Here is a 20980-nt window from a genome sequence, read left to right as displayed (position 1 = left end):
GGGGCTTAGTTAGCTCATGTTCTTTAGGGGTCCTTACTTAAGTGCTCCGAGACTGGGCTCGTAGAGCGGGTTGTTCTGTATCTGCTCATATCATGTGATTAGTTTGAAAGGGAACGCTCCAGTTACTGACGTAACCTTGGTTCCGAAATAAGGGAATGAGCATTGTCACTGGCAGTGCTATAAACTGCACGCAAATCGATGACTGTCGCTTCAGAATGATTCTGATGAAATGGCGCTGTGAGCCGACTTATATAGAGGTCGGCTCCGCCCCTTCTGGCAGGCTAAAACGCCATTGGTTTGTGCAGCTACACAAACGTGAACATATCAGGCTTCAGTAGCGTAAAACAGGAGTTTTCTGTTACTGGGTTTAAATGGGTGTGATATTGAGTCAAAAGATTTAATTATACTGTAGATAGATCTTAGTTTTGTATTTATTCCAGAATATCTTTTTTTAAAAAGGCAGTCAAACAAAAAACCAAGATAAGGGATTTGAGGTCTGACAGACAATAAAGATAAGTGTACAAAAGAACATTTATTTCCCATCACTAGGAACAACAGGAGACACCAACCCAGAGACACTGAGGCGCATTACTGTACATAAACCGTCAATAATAACAATACTTATAGTACAGATACAGATTTTTTTTACATTGTACAAGTTTGTCTCAGTATAAATAGTGTATGCTGGATATATTTCCCTTTCTCAGGTTATAAAGTTGCAGCAGTGCTCCACTCATGGATGTGCAAAACCCAAATAAATAATAGTATGTCCATAAACACAAGTTACATGAAATACACAAGTTCTTCCAGTCATTTTAACAGATAATACATAGAATAATATGAGGACTCCGATAACTTGAGACATTTTGAGAAGGATTTTTGTTGGGTATGAAGGGTTCAACAGCTGAACCTCGTTCTGGCTGGTGACTCCTTCAGTGGACCATATTTTAATATTTTATGGTAAATATATTAAAAAAAGCATTAATTTGGGGTTTGCTTTCATTTGCAAGGGAGCTGATGTGGGCATGGACAATGCAATTTTGAGATTGATGATAGATTCTCTAAATTAAATGTCAAGGTCATATTCCACTCCAAAACCATAGGAAAATACATTACATTTCATACTTTTTTTTTTTTAGGAATATTAATATTTTTGCATCATGACAATGAATGTTCATGACAATAAAGCAAATTTTAATTGTAACTCTTAGTCACAAAGCTTCACATTCTCTGTGCAAATTGTAATTCTCTCGTTGGATTTTGGGGTAAAATGTGATCTTTTATAAGATCCGCCTGCTCATCAAGGCAGTATTTTTACAGGCTTTGTGGCTGTGCCAAATTTTACTTGAAGATTTCCAAATATATTCAAACAAAAGCCAGTAAAAGTGAGGATCCACAGCGCTTGACCCCTTTTATTGTGGGGAAACAAACAAATAATAATAAAAAAAGAAATCCTTTTAAAGGTCTCTCAAGTCTTACTCAAGAATCTTTCAATACTTTACTGAATAAAAAAAAATAAACGGGGGAAAAAAAGACCAAAATGAAGCTAAAACGCAGGATAGCACAGGTTTAAAAGTCATGATAGTTCCTGAAAACATACACAATTAGGTATTTTTGGGTGTCTAGAGAAACACAGTTAACCACTCCAGTGTTCTTACTATTTCATACAGAACATCTTCACTATTTCAGTTCATCTTTTTAACTCCAAGAAAATAAATCAGAAATCTGTTCATTTAAAGTAACTCTGCAGCAGATGACGACGAATCAGTTTCTTCACGTGTGATTTAGGGTTAGGGTTTGGTGATGTGAACTTCACTCGCCCCTGTCCCGTTGGTGGTGGTGGTGATGATGTACTGCGTGGTGGTCTGCTGACTGACGGCCGGCTGCTCCATTGGGTCGGGGTGAACCTGCGCTGTGGTGGACGGGATGTTCACCTGCTTCCCATCCAGCTCCGTCTGTCCTTCTGAGATCACATAATGTGTCTGAAATGCACGAGAAACCAAAACATAATTGCATTACAATATGAAAACAAAAACACTGGAACTCGTGTGGAAGCTAGATAGTTCTTCCACTCACCGTTTTGACCTGACTGCTGTTGACTGCAGCAGTGACGGGGGTGCTGGCCTCTGCTATCACATACTGAGTATGAGGAAGAGCCATCATCTGGATCTCAGACGCTTACAGGAGCAAAAGGAGGAAAACAAAATGCTGCCATTAGGTTTTCTGTATAAATACAGGTTAATAACAATAAATATCTATTACAGAAGCTTTTGCTGAAGATGCTTACGATAACTCCTGTAGTTCCAGTTGCTGGGTAGGTACGCATGCTGTGCAGCACCTTGCGTCTGATTGGTGGAAGTCTGTAGAGTCTGGCCCTGAGCGAGGGTCACAGGGGTCAGCTGGGTGGTGCTAAGCTCTTGAGCCACTTGCTGAGAGGAGGGACTTAGAGGCTGAGCTGAAACCTGATTGGATGATAGAAAAACTGTTAAAAGGGGTAGTGATGGTGAGACTGATGCCACTAAACTACACAAAAGTAAAACTTTTTTTCAACCAAAATTATTCTAATATTTCATATTTGTTGAATTATTAAATACACTCTATAAAGAAACAGAATCATTATAGATCATCCTAATATAACATTGTGGACCAAAAATTTGGTCTTGGTGTGAATAAGCTTAAAATTTGTTACAGTTTTTCTGCTAAATGTATTGCAATATGAAAAAATACAGGAATTTTGATCAGAATTGTAAGACTTTAACTTTTTCTTTTTAAACCGTTTTAGTATTTAACTACTCAATAATTACACTAAGCTATATTGAGATATGCTATCAAAATACTGTGCAGCCCTACACAGCATGCATATCCTGTAAAAGTCAGCAGCTCACCTGTGCGTTGGCCTGCACGGTCCCCGTGGGCTCAGCCACCTGGATGTGCTGAACCTGAATAGAGTGCTGACTGTAACTGTGAGGGTCGTGTAACTGACTCACATCTACTGTAGAGTGCTGAGAATGAGGAGAGGACGCCTGCAGGAACAAACAGACAACACTCACTCATCAAATCAGTCTAAAACTCAAGATATATATATATAAAATAGAAAACTGTTGTTTTAAATTGTAATAATATTTCACAATATTACTGTTTTTACTGTATTTTTGATCAAATGAATGCAGCCTTGATGAGCAAGATTAAATCTGTGACTAAGCGACTTCATTCAAAAATATCAAGAAATCGTAATTATTCCAATTTGAATTATTCAATAAAAATAAAGTCAAAAGAATGAAAGAAAACGGAAGTCAAAAAGCAAGAGCAAGAAAAAAAATTATAATTGAAAAAAAATTAATTAAAAAAAGCCGAAAGTAACAGAGCAAAGAAGCGAGTGTGAATGAGTGTGTCCGTACCGGGGCCACCTGTACCACCTGCAGCTGTATGTGCTGTGGCTGTGACAGACCACCTCCTGCCTGAGACACTGGGATGTACTGGATCCTCTGGAAATCTCCTTGTGCTGTGCGGTAGTCTGTTGTCAGGGTCTGGGACAGCTCCGTCATGGCCTGGGTCAACAGATCGGTCGTCTAGGAGGAAGACAGAAAGTGATGAATATTGGGATGTTACCTAACGTGACACTTCATTTACCATCTAACCAGTAACACTTTATGGATAACTCTTTAAAAGACAACACTAAAATAAAAGAATTCAATAGAATTGAAAAAAAAATTCTTTAGAACAACATTGTCCAATGAGCCCACTGAGACCGGAGACATTTGTATAGAAGTAAAATTGGGTATAATTTGATTTTGTGTTGTCGTTTTGAAGTGTTTGGGCGAGTGTATCTGCTCACCACCACGGCCTCTGTAGTAGCATCGTCTGTTGTGATGACAGCAGGAGTACTGCTGATGACGGTAGTGGCCAGAGGTGCCTGGATGCTGCTGCTGCTGTTGTACTGATACTCCGGATGCTTCTTACGGATGTGCTGGACCATTTTTGTCTAATAACAAAGATAGACATATATTAGGACGCATACATCCATACAGATAAACACATACCATGTCATTAATGGCTGTACAGTACCTTGCTGCTGTACTGTTTGGCACAGTGCGGGCAGCACACCGGTGCAGTAGCGATGGTGCCGGTGAGCTGCGTGTGTGTGCTCAGCATTGGGTCAGGCTCTCCCGGCCCGGCCGGACGCAGCTTCCGGATGCTGGGGGGCAATTCTGCCCCAGGGTGGTTCTTCAAAATGTGGGCCTTTCTCTTACTGGCACTTTTATACACCTGAACAGGTAAAAGGAAAAGGGTGGAGATAAAATATCATAAAGCATAGCATAGCATAACATAATTAATAAATACAATTACTACTGTTTTTAAATTGCATTATATAAATAAGCGTGTGTGTGCCATTCAAAATTTGGGATCAGTAAGATTTTTTATGTTAATTAGGAACATTTATTAATAAAAACTTTTCTAACAATATAAGTCCTAACTATCACTTTAACTATCAATTTAACATCCTTGCTGAATAAAAATATTAATTTCTAAAAAAAAAAAAAAAAATGTACCGGTCATAAATTTAATTTACAGTAGTGTATGTTTTTATCAAATGCTGTTCTTTAACTTTTTATTCATAAAAGAATCCTGAAAAAAAATATTTTTAGTATATAAAATTAAATACTAAAAGGTATAAGTTCCAAAACAAAAAAAAAAAAAATGATCTGTTTCCAAAATTGATAATACATCAGCATATTTGATCTCTTAAGGATCATGTGACGCTGAAGACTGGTGTAATTGTTCATGAAAATTCACTTTGCATCACAGGAATAAATTTTATTTTTAAGTATATTAAAACAGAAAACAATTATTATAAACAAATAAATGCAGCCTTGACTTCTTTAAAAAAAAAAAAAAAAAAAAACCTTACTGATCTCATACTTTTGAACATCAGTGTATACGTGTGTGTGACCAGGACTGGAAATTAACTTTTCCTCAAAACACAATTATTTACTGATATTTCCAAGGTCTCCATTACTATGAGAACCTATACTGTTCATTTTCATAAAAGTTTGCATAAAAAGTATTTTTCAAGATCAGCTTTAAGAGAGAACCTGCTGACATGAATGCACTATGCAGGAAGAGCCAATTGGCAACTATTTTCAGAGGAGGCTCAAGTCTCTTGGCTCTAGGACACACTGCTATTGTCTTTCTATGAGTCAGCAGTAACTGCAGCCAATGTGAAGACCAGAGGGGTCGTTAAAATGTGCAGATCCAAAGAAGGTGGTAAGACAGAATTGGCAGAGCTCACAGCTATCATGAACAACCCCAGTAGACCATTCATGTGCTGAGAGTCCAGACCTTATCACAGTACTGGCAGAAGTAATCTCTGTTGGGTTTAATGATGGGCAGCGTCAGCTCAGGAACCTCCTCCAATCGCATCTCAGGATGTCGTTTAGATAGGTGATTCACCTGTGGACAGTACAGTAAGTAAGAGGTCACAAGTGGCCTAGGATTTCAAAAACACCAATTTTAGAAAGCCTAAGAAACAGCAAAAAAGGTAATGGACAAACTTAAGATAAACAAATTTAAATACCAGCATCCCTCGTCTCCTGAAGCCCATCATACAGAGTCTGCATTTAAACATGAAGCTCTCAAAGTCAGTGGTGGGCTCCTTCTGTTTCAAAGCTTTGGTGCGGTGGATGCGGTCCGCCTTTTTGGCCTCGCGTTCAGGGTTGTGCATCCTCTGCATGTGCTCCCGTAGTTTATCCTTCCTCTGGCCAACAAAGGAGAAACAACACAACAAAATGAATGAGAAGATATTAAACACACACACATTCTAAGGGGGGTTTCATGTCTTAACTTTAAATGCAACAAATGTGTATGGGTTCAAAATCCTAAAAATGCATAAACATCACAATGCACTGCATTTATTTGTGTATACATTTATACATGAATGATATTCATCTGGGCATATGTGAATCACCTTAAACTGTTTTCCACAGGTGGAGCACAGGAAGTCCTTGCGGTCAGAGTGGCGAAGCATGTGGAGTCGTAGTTTATCAGGCCTGCAGAAGGCTTTATCACACTCCGAACACTGGAAGATCTTCTCTGAGTGGAAACTTCTCACATGTTTCTTAACCTGCACAACACAGATGCATGATTGGTTAATCACAAGAATATTGCCATCTAACCAGACATTAAAATGGGCATATCACTTTTAATTTCCTTTTTTTCCCCCTTGAAAATCTACTTATCAAAGGTTTATTTCACTAAAAACAGTCAAATTTAGTTTATGTCTTTAGCTTTACATCACTTGCTCAGCAATGGATCCTCTGCAGTGAATGGGTGCCGTCAGTATGAGAGCCCAAAACAACTGTTAAAACATCACAATAATCCACACCACTCCAGGCCATCAATTAACATCTTACAAAGTGAAAAGATGTGCATTTGGAATAATTGTTGTAATAATGTTTATAATTTTGTCTGAATCAGGAGAGAAACATGCACAGATCAGTCACTGTTTACAAGCAAAAAATAACTACATACAGGCAAAACTAAAACCAATTCAGACACCTTCAACATTTCTCACATTATTCGCTATTGTTTAGAATGACTGTAAAAACAAATTCATCTTGATAATGTCAGATAACTTTTAAAGAAATGTATGTAATGAATTGCTGCCGGCTGTTAAATTTAAGTACTCAATTAGATAATACCAATTTAGGTCAACCAATTACCAAGCAATGCTTAATTTTTTTTCAGTCTGTGGTGTAATTACGTGGTGTAATAATGACTGTAAAGTTTGACTGTGCATACATATATTTGTGGATTTTGATGTGATCTGGTCTTTTTCACTGGAGTGTTATTATGGATTATGGGCGCCCAAAAATGATGGTTAAAATGTCTTCATGATGGATTTCTTTTCCTTACAAACAAGCAGCTTTTCACTTCACAAAACATTAATTGATGGACTGGTTTGGATAACTGTGATATGTTTATCAGCATTTTGGACTCTCATTCTGACGGCACCCATTCACTGCCATTAGTGAGCAAGTGATGTTATGCTTAATTTCTCTAAATCTTTTCAGATGAAGACACAAACTCATCTACATCCTAGACGAAGTCAATTTTCAGCATATTTAAATTTTTGGTGAACTACTTCGAATCAGTTTTGTGATTGTGTGTCCATCTTTTTGTTAGCACATCACACCTGTATGAAGTCCGTGAAGGTTTTCTTGCAGGAAGGACAGGAAAAGCAGCCGTTGACCAGGTGAACCCTCACATGCTCTTTGAGCAGGTCCAATCTGTCATAGGACTCAGCACAGAAGAGGCAGGAGTAGGTGCGCTGATCAGAGTGCAACTGCAGGTGATCCTCGAGAGCAGTGTTCGTCAGGAAGCCCTTGCCGCACTGATGGCACATGTGACGGCAGCCGTCCCGCCCGTGGTACCGCATGTGCTGGTCCAACTTGTCTTTATCCCGAAAGGCTTTCCCGCACTGAGAACATTTAAAGGGTCGAAAGGACTTACGGATGAATAGATGCTGGAGAGCGGCATTCTGGGTAAGGGAAGAGAGAAAGCATGGAGGAATGGACACTTTTGAAATGAGAAGACGACCAGGTGAACAATCCAAGCAGGATGATGAGGAATCACTTAGATTACACTGAATTCACATGATTTGGGAGCAATGCCATAATGCACTCGCATGGTCTTTATGTCACAGAGGTGGTGGCTGAAACAAGCCGTTTTGTTTGCATGCTGAACACAGATTTAATCTTTCAGTTGTAGCTAGTTCACACAAAAATGAACATTCTGTCCAAACCCAAAATACTTTCCTCCATGGAACACAAAAGGAGATGTTTGGCAGAATGGTTTACATTGCCAATATTAATATTCATGGCTCTGTTAATTTCTTTGCTTTCAAATGTTAAACCATAGAGCTTTTACTTTTACCCTTACTGGACCCCCTGCAGTTTGCCTACAGAGCAAAGAGGTTTGTGGATGATGCAGTCAACATGGGACTGCACTTCATCCTGCAGCATCTGGACAGACCAGGGACTTATGTGAGGATCCTGTTCGTAGACTTCAGCTCCGCTTTTAACACCATCATCACGGAAACCCTTCAGAATAAACTAACCCAGCTCTCCGTCCCCACCTCCGTCTGCCAGTGGATCAACAGCTTCCTGACAGACAGACAGCAGTTAGTAAAGCTTGGTAAATCCACATCTAGCACCCGCACCATCAGCACTGGAGCTCCTCAGGGCTGTGTTCTCTCCCCACTGCTCTTCTCCCTCTACACCAACGACTGCACATCTAAAGACCCCTCTGTCAAGCTCCTGAAGTTTGCAATGACACCACACTGATCGGCCTCATTCAGGACGGTGACGAGTCTGCTTACAGACAGGAGGTTAAGGAGCTGGCTGTTTGGTGCAGTCTTAACCTGGCTGGAGCTCAACACGCTCAAAACTGTGGATGATCGTGGACTTCAGGAGAAACTCCCCTGCTCTCCACCCACTCACCATCATGAACAGCACTGTAACAACAGTGGAGCCATTCAGATTCCTGGGCACCACAATTTCTCAGGACCTGAAGTGGGACAATCACATTGACTCCATTGTTAAAAAGTCCCAGCAGAGGCTGTTCTTCCTTCGCCAGCTGAGTAAGTTCAACCTGCCACAGGAGCTGCTGAAACAGTTCTACTCTGCCATCAATGAATCCGTCCTCTGCACTTCAATAACTGTCTGGTTCAGCTCAGCTACCAAATCTGACCTCAGAAGACTACAGAAGGTAGTCCGGACTGCTGAGCGAATCATTGGTACAACCCTCCCCACTCTCCAAGAACTGTACTTATCCAGAGTGAGCAAAAGGGCTGGCAAAATCAGTCTGGACCCCTCACATCCAGCACACAACCTCTTAGAGCTCTGTAGCGTCGACCAGTTCTGAGAACCAGAACGACCAGACACAGAAACAGTTTCTTCCCTCAGGCAATCCATCTCATGAACACTTGACACTAAACGTGGAACACACAACTCCATTATACATTATTTATTCACCACACACTTATTTTTTTCATTTCAAATTTGCACTTATCAGACCTTTACACATAATTATCTATATTATATCTTGTGTTTTTGCTATTTTGCACATTGCCTATTTGTATATTATTATTTTATTATCTGTGTCGTGTCCTGTCCTGTTGCACTGTGTAGCTTCTGTCACTACAACAAATTCCTTGTATGTGTAAACATACCTGGCCAATAAAGCTCATTCTGATTCTGATTTTATTTTGGCAAATTATAGTATCAGTAGTGTGAACCACTTTTACAGTGGTTTTTTTTTTTTTTTTGTCCTTTTTGAAGCACAATAGTAAGCACTAGTGCTTGATATTAACAGATTTCACAGTTCAGTTCAAGCTCTTGATTTGATTAGATTCTGAATGATTTAGAGATCAATTCATTTGGATCTAGATCAGGTGCAGTACACAGTCATGGCCAAAAATATCAGCACCCTTGGTAAATATGATCAAAGAAGGCTGTGAAAATTAATCTGCATTGTAAATCTTTTTGATTTTTTATTTAAAAAAAATAAAAAATAAAAATAAAAATAAAAAAGATTATCTTTGGATAATAAGAATTTAAAATGGGGGAAATATCATTATGAAATAAATGTTTTTCTCAAATACACATTGGACAATTTTTGGCACCCCTAGAAATTCTTATGAGTAAAATATCTCTGAAGTATATTCCCATTCATATTCACAATTTTGAGCACTCCAGGGTGATTATGAACATGAAATTATCCAGCCCAAAAAACAAAGCCCAAATTCCCTTAATCATCCATCACAATGAGAAAAACCAAAGAATATATTTCTGATGTGCAGCAAAAGATAATTGAGCTTCACAAATTAGTGAAGTGGCTTTAAGAGAAGTTAAGAAAATTCCCATTTCCACCATCAGGACAATAATTAAGAATTTCCAATCAACATAAAATGTTACGAAACTATCGCCCTAATGCACGGTGAGAAGGAGAGTTTGAGTGGCTAAAGACTCTCCAAGGACCACAGCTGGAGAATTACAGAAAATAGTTGAGTCTCGGGGTCAGAAAAGTAAAAAAAAAAAATTGCCAAACAGCCCCTACATCACCACACGTTGTTTGGGAGGGTTTCAAGAAAAATTATCCTAGCTCATCCAAAAACAATCTCCAGTATATTCAGTTATCAGACACAACTGGAACTTCAAATGGGACTGGCTTCTATGGTCAGATGAAACTAAATAGTTCCGAACAGAATAGAAAATTTGAAATGGCCATTAACCGGTTAATAAAATATTTTATCGTTCCATTTAATATTTAAAATTTGCTGTCAACCAATCAGGAATTCAAGTAGTACAGACTATGCAAAGGTGATGCTGATGCATCCAGCGAGTGAAACGCCCGCCCGCGCTCAGCTGTGAACTCTAGTCGCAATGGCAATAAATTCTGCTACCATCTGTTTTAATGGGAGGTAGCAAAATCTGACAGGGTAGCACAAATCATCAGAACACCGGCTTTTGAGTTTATCCGACGACAGTGTAAGATGGATTCGACAGATCTTACGCACCTGCGGCGCTTCTGTGAACGGAGAAAACACAATAAAACTATAAGGATGATGTTTTATGTCGATGAAAGTAAAAGCCAATAAATATTATTTTAGTATACGTCGAGAATATGGAAACATTTGGATTTGTGCCGAGTGAGAAAGGTAGGCATCAGTTTCACTTTTATTTTGTTTTTGGAATGACGTTTTTATAGCCTATATCCTTAAGTTTAGAGGATTTGTAGTGGAGAAAAACTAATAAGGGTGTTTATAATGTTTGTAAACTTTTTGATTTACCAGCATTTTAGCCTACATAATTTCTGAATAATAGCCTAATAAAATGTGACACGGCTTACTAGCCTTTGATTTTTTAAATTCTTATTATCCAATGAAAGGTTAGATTTTTGTGAATTTTTTTAAAGGATTAACAATGCAGATTAATTTTCACAGCCTTCTTGGATCATATTTACCAAGGGTGCCGATATTTTTGGCCATGACTGTATGTAGCTGTCAATTGGTACATTACTATAATATTGAAGGCTAAGATAAACCAGTCCAAATTAAACAATGGTACAATTTAGTTTCAGATCAACACACTTTAACAAACATTTAAATTTCACACAAATCTGTTTTTCTTTTTAATGACAATCATGTTCCTACTCTAAATGTTTATATTTCAAAAAAAGAAGTAAAGAGGAAGAGATGACTGGTTCACGCGCACTCAGCACCAAAATGGTATTTACTGTTTGAAATTCATGATAAACTGAGACTTTCATATTAAAAGTCATAAAGCACAAAGCTTATTGCGATTATTGCATGGAAGGCATGCTACAAATAAAATGAAGCAATGTTTTGTTTATGTATCAACAGAAAACAGTATAGACTAAATGACTGATTCTTGGGATTTAATAATTGATATCGGTTCATCGACATGAATATCAAAATCAATATTGTCAAACCAGGCCTAGCATCCTTTCCCATTCAATTTCTTTATAATAGAAAAGGGCACCCATGAAACCCTAATCATCTCCTTTTGGTCAAACAGGGTCACAGGACTACAATTTAATGATGTGAATGTTCATTTTTGGAGCAGCTGTCCTATAACTCTGCTGGTTGATGACGCTTGAGGACTGAACTGATACAGACAGATGTAAAGGGGATGTAGGGAGTCATAGACTGTCAGTGTAGCGTGACATCACAACACTGTATTGACTGAAGGAGGAAGTTTCCTGTGACTCCACTCTGGCCCACATTAGACCTACCTGCAAGTCCACCTGAACGTGCAGCACGCAACAAAAGAGAAAGACACACACCCACACACACGCTACTGTTAAATAACTCTAGTCTACTCAACACACTACAATGCAGAGATCTGAGGTTGTGGGTCATTCATGACGGGCGTATCTTACCCTAATCCTCCTCGCCCTCCTCATGTCCTGCGGTGTGAGGTGGGGGTCTTCGGGACTTGTCTGAGACAGGTCCTCTTTGGCAGACCCCGGGACTTCTTTGGCCGGAGGTGGGGTGACAGAATCCCCCTCCTCTTGCAGCGCCTCGGAGTGGGTTGCTGGGGTATCAAGCCCTTCTTCTGTCTCGGTCTCCATCGATTCAGCTGCCATCTCCACCACCTTCAGGCCATTAAGAGCGCCATCTGTTCGCTCCTCAAATGGTAGTTTATCTACAGATGCTAAAAGCTCCTTTGGCAGGTGCAGAGACAAAAAATTAGCACAGTCAATTCCAACAAAACCTTCAAACTTTTAAAAGTTCATAAAGAGATCAGAAATCCAATCTGCGTCAAGCAAACAAATTTGAGCTTCCATTAACATATTTGATGATTCTATGTGTGTGTTAATCAATGTTTATATGTTAATCAAAGCCTAAATCAAATCTGTTCATCTTATAATGCAATTTTGGAGGGACAGAAATCTCTCAGGTTTCATTAAAAGTCCATTTGTGTTTCGAAGATGGATGAAAATCTTACAATGACATGATGATGAGTAAATGAGGTCTACAGTACCTGTGTCTTGTCGGCACTCTCAACAGGAGTCTGTGGGCAGATGAATTTCGTACGTCGTCCTGGTCGCCTTGCAGCACTGAATCGTTTCCTGCCCCGTCCTCGGCCACGGCCCTTTGGCCTGGAAGAGAAGAATATTAGTCAGATTCTGCAATGGACTCACTATCAGGAATACAATCACGAACATCGGAGAAATCAAGTCACTGATGTGCATTCAAACCTTTGGATGAGGTTGAGCTTGTCGTCGTGCATGTTTAAGTGCTGCTGAAGCTGCTCTGAGCTCATGAACCGTCTGTTACACTCATAACACGGCCAGTTCTTCTCCTGCTCACGTAAAACTGATCAAGGAACCACAAGAGAAACATTTTTAAAATATTACCAGGATAAAATCAATGGTCAGATGCGACACTAGGGGTACAGTTCTCGGTAAAATAAATAAATAGGAAGTTAAATTAGAAGTTATATATAGTTAAAGGAGGAGATAAGCATTTAGTGTGATTTTTGATTATGAACATTTATGGTTTTAAGCTTTGACCTTTGTGTAATCAGCCTCATTGATGTGTTTAGAAGCTTTAATTATTATTACATTCTTCCCAATGGATAGGATATTATGTAAATATAATTAACTGAAATTAATGCACATATATATTTAGTAAAAAGTCTGTCTTAACAAGAGTGATTTTCCCTGTCATGCTGCTTTCAAACAGTGTTTCTTTTTTATGATGGTAAAAGTTTGTATTTTAACATTTATATTATAAACCTTTTTTGGGACACGGTATAGACAACACCATACATTTTATTGTACAGAAACCCCAAATATTGCTAAATGAACGGAGCTCTGAGAAAGCTAAAAGTTACATCCTTAGTAAATATATCGTTTGTCATGCCTGTGGCATGTGAATGAATCAACAACGTCATCAATTACAACACTTCCAGCAGTTACTCATTTCAGAAGAGGCCATGACAATTTACCTTTTCTCTCTTCATCTGTGACATCGTGAACTTTCTGGTTGACAAACTCTGCATATGATGCCGCGTACCACACCTGGAATATAAGACTGCGTGTGAATTTCTTTACTTGAAGACATTAAAAAACATTAATACTTATTAAAACGTACTTTATTTCAGCTAGTTGCAAAAGAAACCCTTCTAAGTTTCGTTTAGTTTCAGATGAAGTATTAAAATAACTAAAAATATTTTTTTTCACAAAACAAAACCTACATATTTAAAAAAAATATAATAAAAATGATAAAACTAAAATTGAAATTGAAAACCAAAAATATAAAAATAAAATCTAATTCTAAATATTAAGAGAAACTACAATAGTCAGGCATGTGATCAGCTAGAGACAAAAAGAAGGAAAATCTGACCACGCCCCCAGTAGTTATTATTAAAAATATCTATTTTAGCACATTAAAATATACATCTTATATTGCAATAATACATACTATTGTCCTGTAAAAAATAAAAAGGCAGCATTTAATAAATAACAATTTAATATAATATATTATAATAAAGTACTATAATATATTATAGTATAGTATATAGAATTGTTATTATTATTCAAGTATCTGCCAAAAGTTTGGAAACATTACAATTATTAATGATTTTGAAATAAATATCTTCTGCTCATCAAAGCTGAATGTATTCGATCAAAATAAAGTAAAAAATAAAAAAGCAATATTGTGAAATATTATTAATAAAAAAAAAGCTTTCAATTTTAATATATTATAAAATGTTATGTTATTGCTGTGATGCAAAGCAGAATTTTCTTCATCATTGCTCCAGTTTTCAGTGTCAGATGATCTTTTAGAAATCATTGCAATTTATGACTCGAGAAACATTTCTGAGTGTTATCAATGTTGGAAACAATTTTGCTGCTTCATATTTTGTGTGGAAATGGTGATACACAATTTTTCTGGATTTTCTGAAAAATATTAAGTTTAATGAACAGTATTTATTTGCATTTATAAAATACATTAAATTTATTAATGCATTTATTAAATTGAAATCATTTTTAAATCTTCACTCACTTTCTATCACTTTCATGCATGATGAATAAAATTATTAATTTCTCTCTCTTTTTTTAAATCTTATACAAATGTTTGAGTGGTATCATTGTTTCCACAAAAATATTAAGCAGCAAAACGGTTTTTAACATTGATAATAATGAGAAATGTTTCTTGAGCAGCAAATTAGCATATTCGAATGATTTCTGAAGGATTATGTGACACTGAAACAACAACAGATTTATAAACGTTTCTAATGATGAATGTTGCGTTCCCAAATGCAAATTAAAGCGGCTCAAACCAAGCGCAGCACAGCTGGCACTGACAGAGAACCGAAACTAAAAACAGTACTGTAACAGCAGACATGTAGCGCGTCAGACTACAGACAATTATATAATTACATCACAACCTTTGCCAATTTTATGACCGCACTAGCAATCTCAAATTCTCACCGCCATTCATAAAAAGTCACTGGCTCGAGTAACACGTTTCAGAGCTGAAAACCAATTATAATAATAATAATAATAATAATAATAAAATGTTTAGCAATATGGCCCAGTCATTTGTTTGATACAGATGAGAAACTGTTCCTTTAAGCGCACCTTAAGCTCCTGTTTGGGCTGAATGTTCTTAATGGTGGTGTAAAAAATGTCCGACCCGTATTGATACGCCACCAGGTTCTGCTCCAGGTGATTCTGGGCCGGGCGAACAAACATCATCCAGTTACATCGCTCTTCATCGGTCAGGTCAAACCAGAGGTCCTCTGCCCTCTCGCCTTCTTTTTCAGGGTCTAGCATGTATAACTACACAGAAGCAGCAGGATGTGAGAATTTTAAACGCAATACTACAAAACTATCTAGAATAAAAGAGTAGGTGTTTACAGGTTTGTCGTACTTTCAGGTGGATGTGCGTGTCCTGCAGTTCGCTCTGTCGCACCAGCGGCCCCTCTATAGGACCGAACTGTGTGCGTTTGGGGATACGCCTCTTGGTAAAGACTCCGCCCAGGAAGCGGTCGATATACAGGACGAGAGGAAGACTGGCCCGAGCCTTGGACATCACAGGGCGGCTGAGGATGGGGTGCAGAGGGCCGTGTTTTATACATGCTCCAGGATTAGCATTATTACAGTCTTCACACCCTACACATAGAAATAATAACACATGATCACATTCAAAAGTGACTTGACCTTGCATTTTGCAAGAGAATTAAAACTGATTTTCCTTTCCCTTTTTTTCGGGGCAGTCGTGGCCTAATGGATAGAGTCGGACTTGTAACCCAAAGGTTGCGGGTTCGAGTCTCAGGTCTGGCTGGGATTGTAGGAGGGGGGAGTGAATAACCAGCACTCTCTCCACCCTAAATACCACGACTGAGGTGAGACCCTTGAGCAAGGCACCAAACCCCCAACTGCTCCCCGGGCGCCGCAGCAATACGGCTGCCCGCTGCTCCGGGTGTATGTTCACGTTGTGTGTGTTCACTGCTGTGTGTGTGTGTGTTCACTGCTGTGTGTGTGTGTGTGTGTGCATTTGGATGGGTTAAATGCAGAGCACAAAATCCAAGTATGGGTCACACGTCACTTCACTTTCACCACACAGACTTAAGTGTTAAATGTCTACTCACAGAGGTTCTGAGGGGTGAACGGCTGGGGAGTCCTGGGTTCCCAGTCATCCATTTCAGAATCGTCGCTATCATTGTCTTCTTCCTCATCCTCTGAATCCACAGTGGAATCGGTGGCCCCCAGGGGACTCAATGAGGCCTCCGGCATGTTGGGCAGAGCTGCATTAGTCACAGCAAGATGGCTCTGTTGGGAAAATAATCAGTTTCTAGTCAAGAGGAGGTAAATCTTGCTTCACTAAAGCAAATGATGCTTTATTTTAATACTCTGTAGTCTCATGCCTATGGTATGTTGAGAAGCCTTTCGGGTGAACAGCTCACTTCAAAGTGTCTGTCAATCAAACTAAGTGCAGCACAGCACTGTGTTCATGTGAGCAGCTCATGAGTTTTGCCAAAATATAAGAGTAAGTCTTGTAAGCGAATAAATCTAGATACAAGTATTGTAATTTCACTAATGTAGTGTAAAGCAGTGATGTTGCTGGAATAAGTCAGTGGTTCTCCTGCAGAATTGGGCTACTTTTACACTGTTGCTGGGGGTTGTTTTTTAGTCTAAGGGTTAAAGCGATCAACACCCCCTGGAACGCAAGATAAAAGAGAGGTAAAAGAGGTCTGAGTCCACAATTCCAAATCAACACTAAAAATCCTGCGGGATGTGTTTAGCAGTGCGGGTTCACCTGTGTCACAGGTTCCAGGATCGCCTGTGGGCCATCAGCTACATTACTCAGTACGTGCAGATTTGCAGTGTTCATGTTCTGACCGCTGGGTAGCAACACAGTCACCTGAGAGGCAACAGATAATGTTAGTGGACAACATCAATGGAAAAAGAAAGCATGATAATGCTATGGAACACCACACTACCTGTTGTGTTGTGCCATCTTGCTGAATGTAGGCCACTTGGGGCTGATCTGTAAACACCGCCTGAATAGGAACAAAAAAAGAGCAGTAAACCTGAGTTACAGTGTATTTGTGATTATTTATCAGCAGGAGTACATATGCAAATTTCATTCAGTCAGCCAATAATTGCCACAAAATAAACCCAACAAAGTGACTGATCTTGTATCACACTTGGGAGAGGTATATTCTGCAAAAATAACAAAATATATAATCTGATTGTAAAGCTTATTGCACATCACCTACTTAAACAATAAATAAATCATTAAATATGGAGTTGAAATTCTGAAGAAAGAAAACAAAGTGAGGTAAGTGAAAAATGACATTAGCACAGCATTGCAGGAAACTGGTCAAATAAATGTTCAGTAATAAAACAAAATATTGTGACTTTTTTTTAGTCTGGAACATGTTTATTTCTGCAATTAATATTTGCCGTTTAATGAGATGCTAATGTCTTTTCCCCACATGCTTTTGGTAGCAATACAGAATATGATCACATTTTCTGTGTTGCTCAATTTTAATTTGAATGCATTAACTAACATTAACCAATTAATAATAGCATTAAGTAACAAAAATAATTGGAAATTGTGCCTTCACAAGCTGCGTTGTCTAGCGATCACTCTTCTAAATTACAGCAATGATTATGAATTACAACCCTTGGCTGTGCATCTTCACAGTGTAGATGAACTCACCTGCGTTCCATCGGCTGGGTGTATGTACACCAGTGTGTGTTCGGCAGACTCAACCGAGGTGTAGGAGCTTCCGTCTGTAGCATATACAACCTGCTGCTGAGCGCGGTCAGACTGCTCTCCGCTGTACACGATCTGAGCCACCGCACTGGTCTCAAAATGCACCTGCATACATTATCGTGACATATTCATGACAATGACGTTTAGTGCGTAACGGCCTGTAATGCATGCTTAAATGTAATGCAATTGTTTTAAAGCTGGAGTAGGCTTTGCCAAAATGTTTACTCTTATTTGCAATCTTTTAGTGCATAATGTCATGTAACCATTTAAAATTCAACAAGTCTATGATGCCTAGTATTGGTTCAGATTTTCAAAATCAAGTAGTCTATTCCAGCGTTCAGCAAAACTAAAAATCTTAACGGTACTTTAATGGTCTGTGAAATCAAGATACCTATATAAGAGAGCGGGGTAGTGAATTCAATAGAATTGAAATAGAAATACATGCATCATTGTTTCTCGGTTGAAAAATGTGAAAGGTAACTAAATAGTTCCACATAACTAATATAACTAAAGGTGTGGCTGTACCTGAGGTGTATTTCCAGTGCCATCGTTGGGTGCTGAACTCCACACAGGTGAGGACTCCTGCTTGGCCTCCATAGCAACAGTATGAGGTGAGACCGAACACCTCCTCCACCTATCCACCGCTCATCAACCACCTATATGCATTACAGAAATTGCCATATCTTTTCAACAATTTATTACTTTCCATGACTTCTCGAAATAGCGTGAGCCATTATGAAAAACACTGGGGAGAACATATCACTTTAAAAGTCTATAGTCATAGCCCTGATTAGCATATCATCACAAAATATACACTGTATAATGTAGTATGCAACATTGTTGCCACATGACCTCATATAGTTTTACTGTTACAGGTCTTTTCTTTCTTGTGACATACGTCCGAGTGTAATGGATTATCAAAAAAACAAAAATGTAGCTATTTAGAACTTGGTTCTATGCATTTGTTGTTGGTTGGATGTTGAAATGTGGACATGGCTCTCAAAAGTGAAGGCAGATGAACTTGAGTTTGAAAGTGAGAGTTTAAGAGTGCATCCTAGTGAGGTTGTGTCCTTCTGAGTCTTCAAGGCTAGAGTCAACTCAGCATTAAATGCTAGAACGAGATGGTCTAGTAACTGATTAGAGTTCAATTTGATTAAGTTAGAATTATAATTAGAAGAATGTATTGAAAATGTATATTGTATTGAAAACTGATTTCCATTATTGCATGCGTCTGTGGTCTCCCAGTGGTTTACTGTATGTATCATTTAGCATTTTGTGAAACATTTGCAACAAAACTAAAGATAATATAATGCCTTCACCTCAAAAATCATATTTTGCATAACTATGAAACTGAATTTGTCATGAATTGGAATGTGTGCAAATAATTGAAGGACACAAAACGAAGACTACCTTCTGAGCATACTTAAAATGAACACGTCCTACAACTAATGACATGGCAGCCTAGATATATAGCCTTACGAGGATGTGACTGGAGAAGTCCTGCATAGGGCACCAGAGACGTCTTGTGTTTTCATGACATTTTGATTAAACTGTGTGAGGGGAAATAACAGATCTATGATATGCGTTTAGGAAACAGACAGGGTGAATTTTCAGTTCATAGCACATTTAAATGGCAGAGTGGCTTCTTTATATAAAGCTATTTTTACAAATTTGGATTTATAAATATATCCAACTTTATCCACATACATACATTATACTCAATCTCAACTGCTTGACTGAATTTATTGTTATAAAATGTAAACAATATTATTGCCCAGCTCTAATCTACTAAAGGCATGAATATATTATAAACAATAACGTCATGATTTTCAAATCAATATGACTTGGCCTTTAATTATAGTCTCAGGGAAACATCTGGAAATCTCAGTTTTCACATATTTCTGTGGTAATCTTGTATAAGAAATACTGTATACGCCAAATCATTGGATTAACTCCTTAAAAAAACTACTTGAGCATGGTGCAATGATGGGATCATATCCTAATGATAATATATGTCGTGAAATTCACATGGCACTCCAAAACAATAGCATGATTAATCTGTATAAATGACATGTAACAGAGTGGCTGATGTGAACGGAATAGATGAAGGCTCGAGTTCGGCATTTCATCCGTAGGTTGTGTTATTATGTGTGATTTATTGAAAGCTGGCTGTTTAACCCAAACACAGGAGGAGCGGTCAGTCTAATCACTGCACGGGGGAAGAGGAGACACACGGCCGGACACAAAATACCCAACAGCCGCGCTGACAGAAAAAACACACGCAGACGCCTGTCACCCCGGCCTTCATCACACCCTGAGACGAATGAAGAGATTATAAAGGCTGTAATGGCGAATGAAGCGATCGGGCTGTTTGTGAAGCGCTCTCCCCCCCCGTCTCAAGCCGCAGGTTGGGAGTTCCAGTCGGACTATACCACAAAACCCAACAAAAACAGCTCCACAGCAGCTTCATCTGACAGAAACTCGTGCTGGTGGTCGGCAACGACAGAAGGATGCGAGCTGAGGGCCTGTTTGATCTGGAACGGGCCTACGGTGTCGTTTTAATCGAGCACACTAAGTTAGTTTCGTGGAGGTTTTCAAATGCAGGACTGAGATGAGTCCGCGAGAGTCTGCGGCAGAATGAGGAAGACGCGACACGACTCCATTTTGGGTGGGACTAAGACAACAACAAAGCACGGCGAAGACACTCAACAAAATATATCTACACTCTAATCGACCGTCCAACGGAAAACAGCCTGTGAATTTTACGTGACACTTACTGAGAGATGATCCTGAATCCGCGCTTAAGCTTCGGGTGTGGATTTCCCGAGAGTTTTCAGCGTTTTTAGGAAAAGGTTGAAGTGGGTCTTCCCTCTGAATGGTAGCTGCAGAGACGGCTGCCTTGCATATATTAACATAATCTACCTAGCAACAGACCCGCGGCCCCAGGCGACGATTTCCAGACCGCGATATAATTTGATAGGGATAAAATAGCATATATGCTGTGCTGGATAAAGTCCGTTTATTTTTAACTCCGATATGTGTAGATTGTTTTTCATTTCGAGATAATTGGCATTTGAAGCTCGTATGCCATTTTCCTCACAGTGCCAATGGAAATATTCCGCCATTTCTCCCAACCAATGAAAAAAATAAAACGGCTTC

General features: G+C 38.8%; 1 protein-coding gene across 1 annotated transcript; it reads right to left on the bottom strand.

The window, feature by feature from the left end:
• Positions 1-508: 508 nt before the first annotated feature.
• On the bottom strand, positions 509-20728 carry LOC306888565 (PR domain zinc finger protein 10). The gene is made up of 23 exons (XM_079446962.1): positions 20599-20728; positions 18347-18477; positions 17765-17926; positions 17040-17099; positions 16856-16960; positions 16188-16368; positions 15467-15708; positions 15175-15375; positions 13536-13608; positions 12784-12901; positions 12567-12684; positions 11962-12246; positions 7193-7537; positions 5966-6121; positions 5576-5755; positions 5341-5451; positions 4066-4266; positions 3836-3982; positions 3399-3569; positions 2886-3023; positions 2288-2462; positions 2077-2177; positions 509-1982 (listed from the first exon to the last, which is right to left on the bottom strand). Exons 2-23 carry the CDS (start codon positions 18416-18418, stop codon positions 1791-1793), a joined length of 3534 nt encoding a protein of 1177 aa, XP_079303088.1. The 5' UTR covers positions 18419-18477; positions 20599-20728; the 3' UTR covers positions 509-1790.
• Between the last annotated feature and the right edge of the window lie 252 nt (positions 20729-20980).

The sequence above is a fragment of the Barbus barbus genome (assembly GCF_936440315.1).
Source record: "Barbus barbus genome assembly, chromosome: 22".
Lineage (NCBI taxonomy): Eukaryota > Metazoa > Chordata > Actinopteri > Cypriniformes > Cyprinidae > Barbus > Barbus barbus.
Note: the sequence above shows the minus strand (reverse complement) of the source record. Positions and strands in the feature narration are given on the sequence as shown.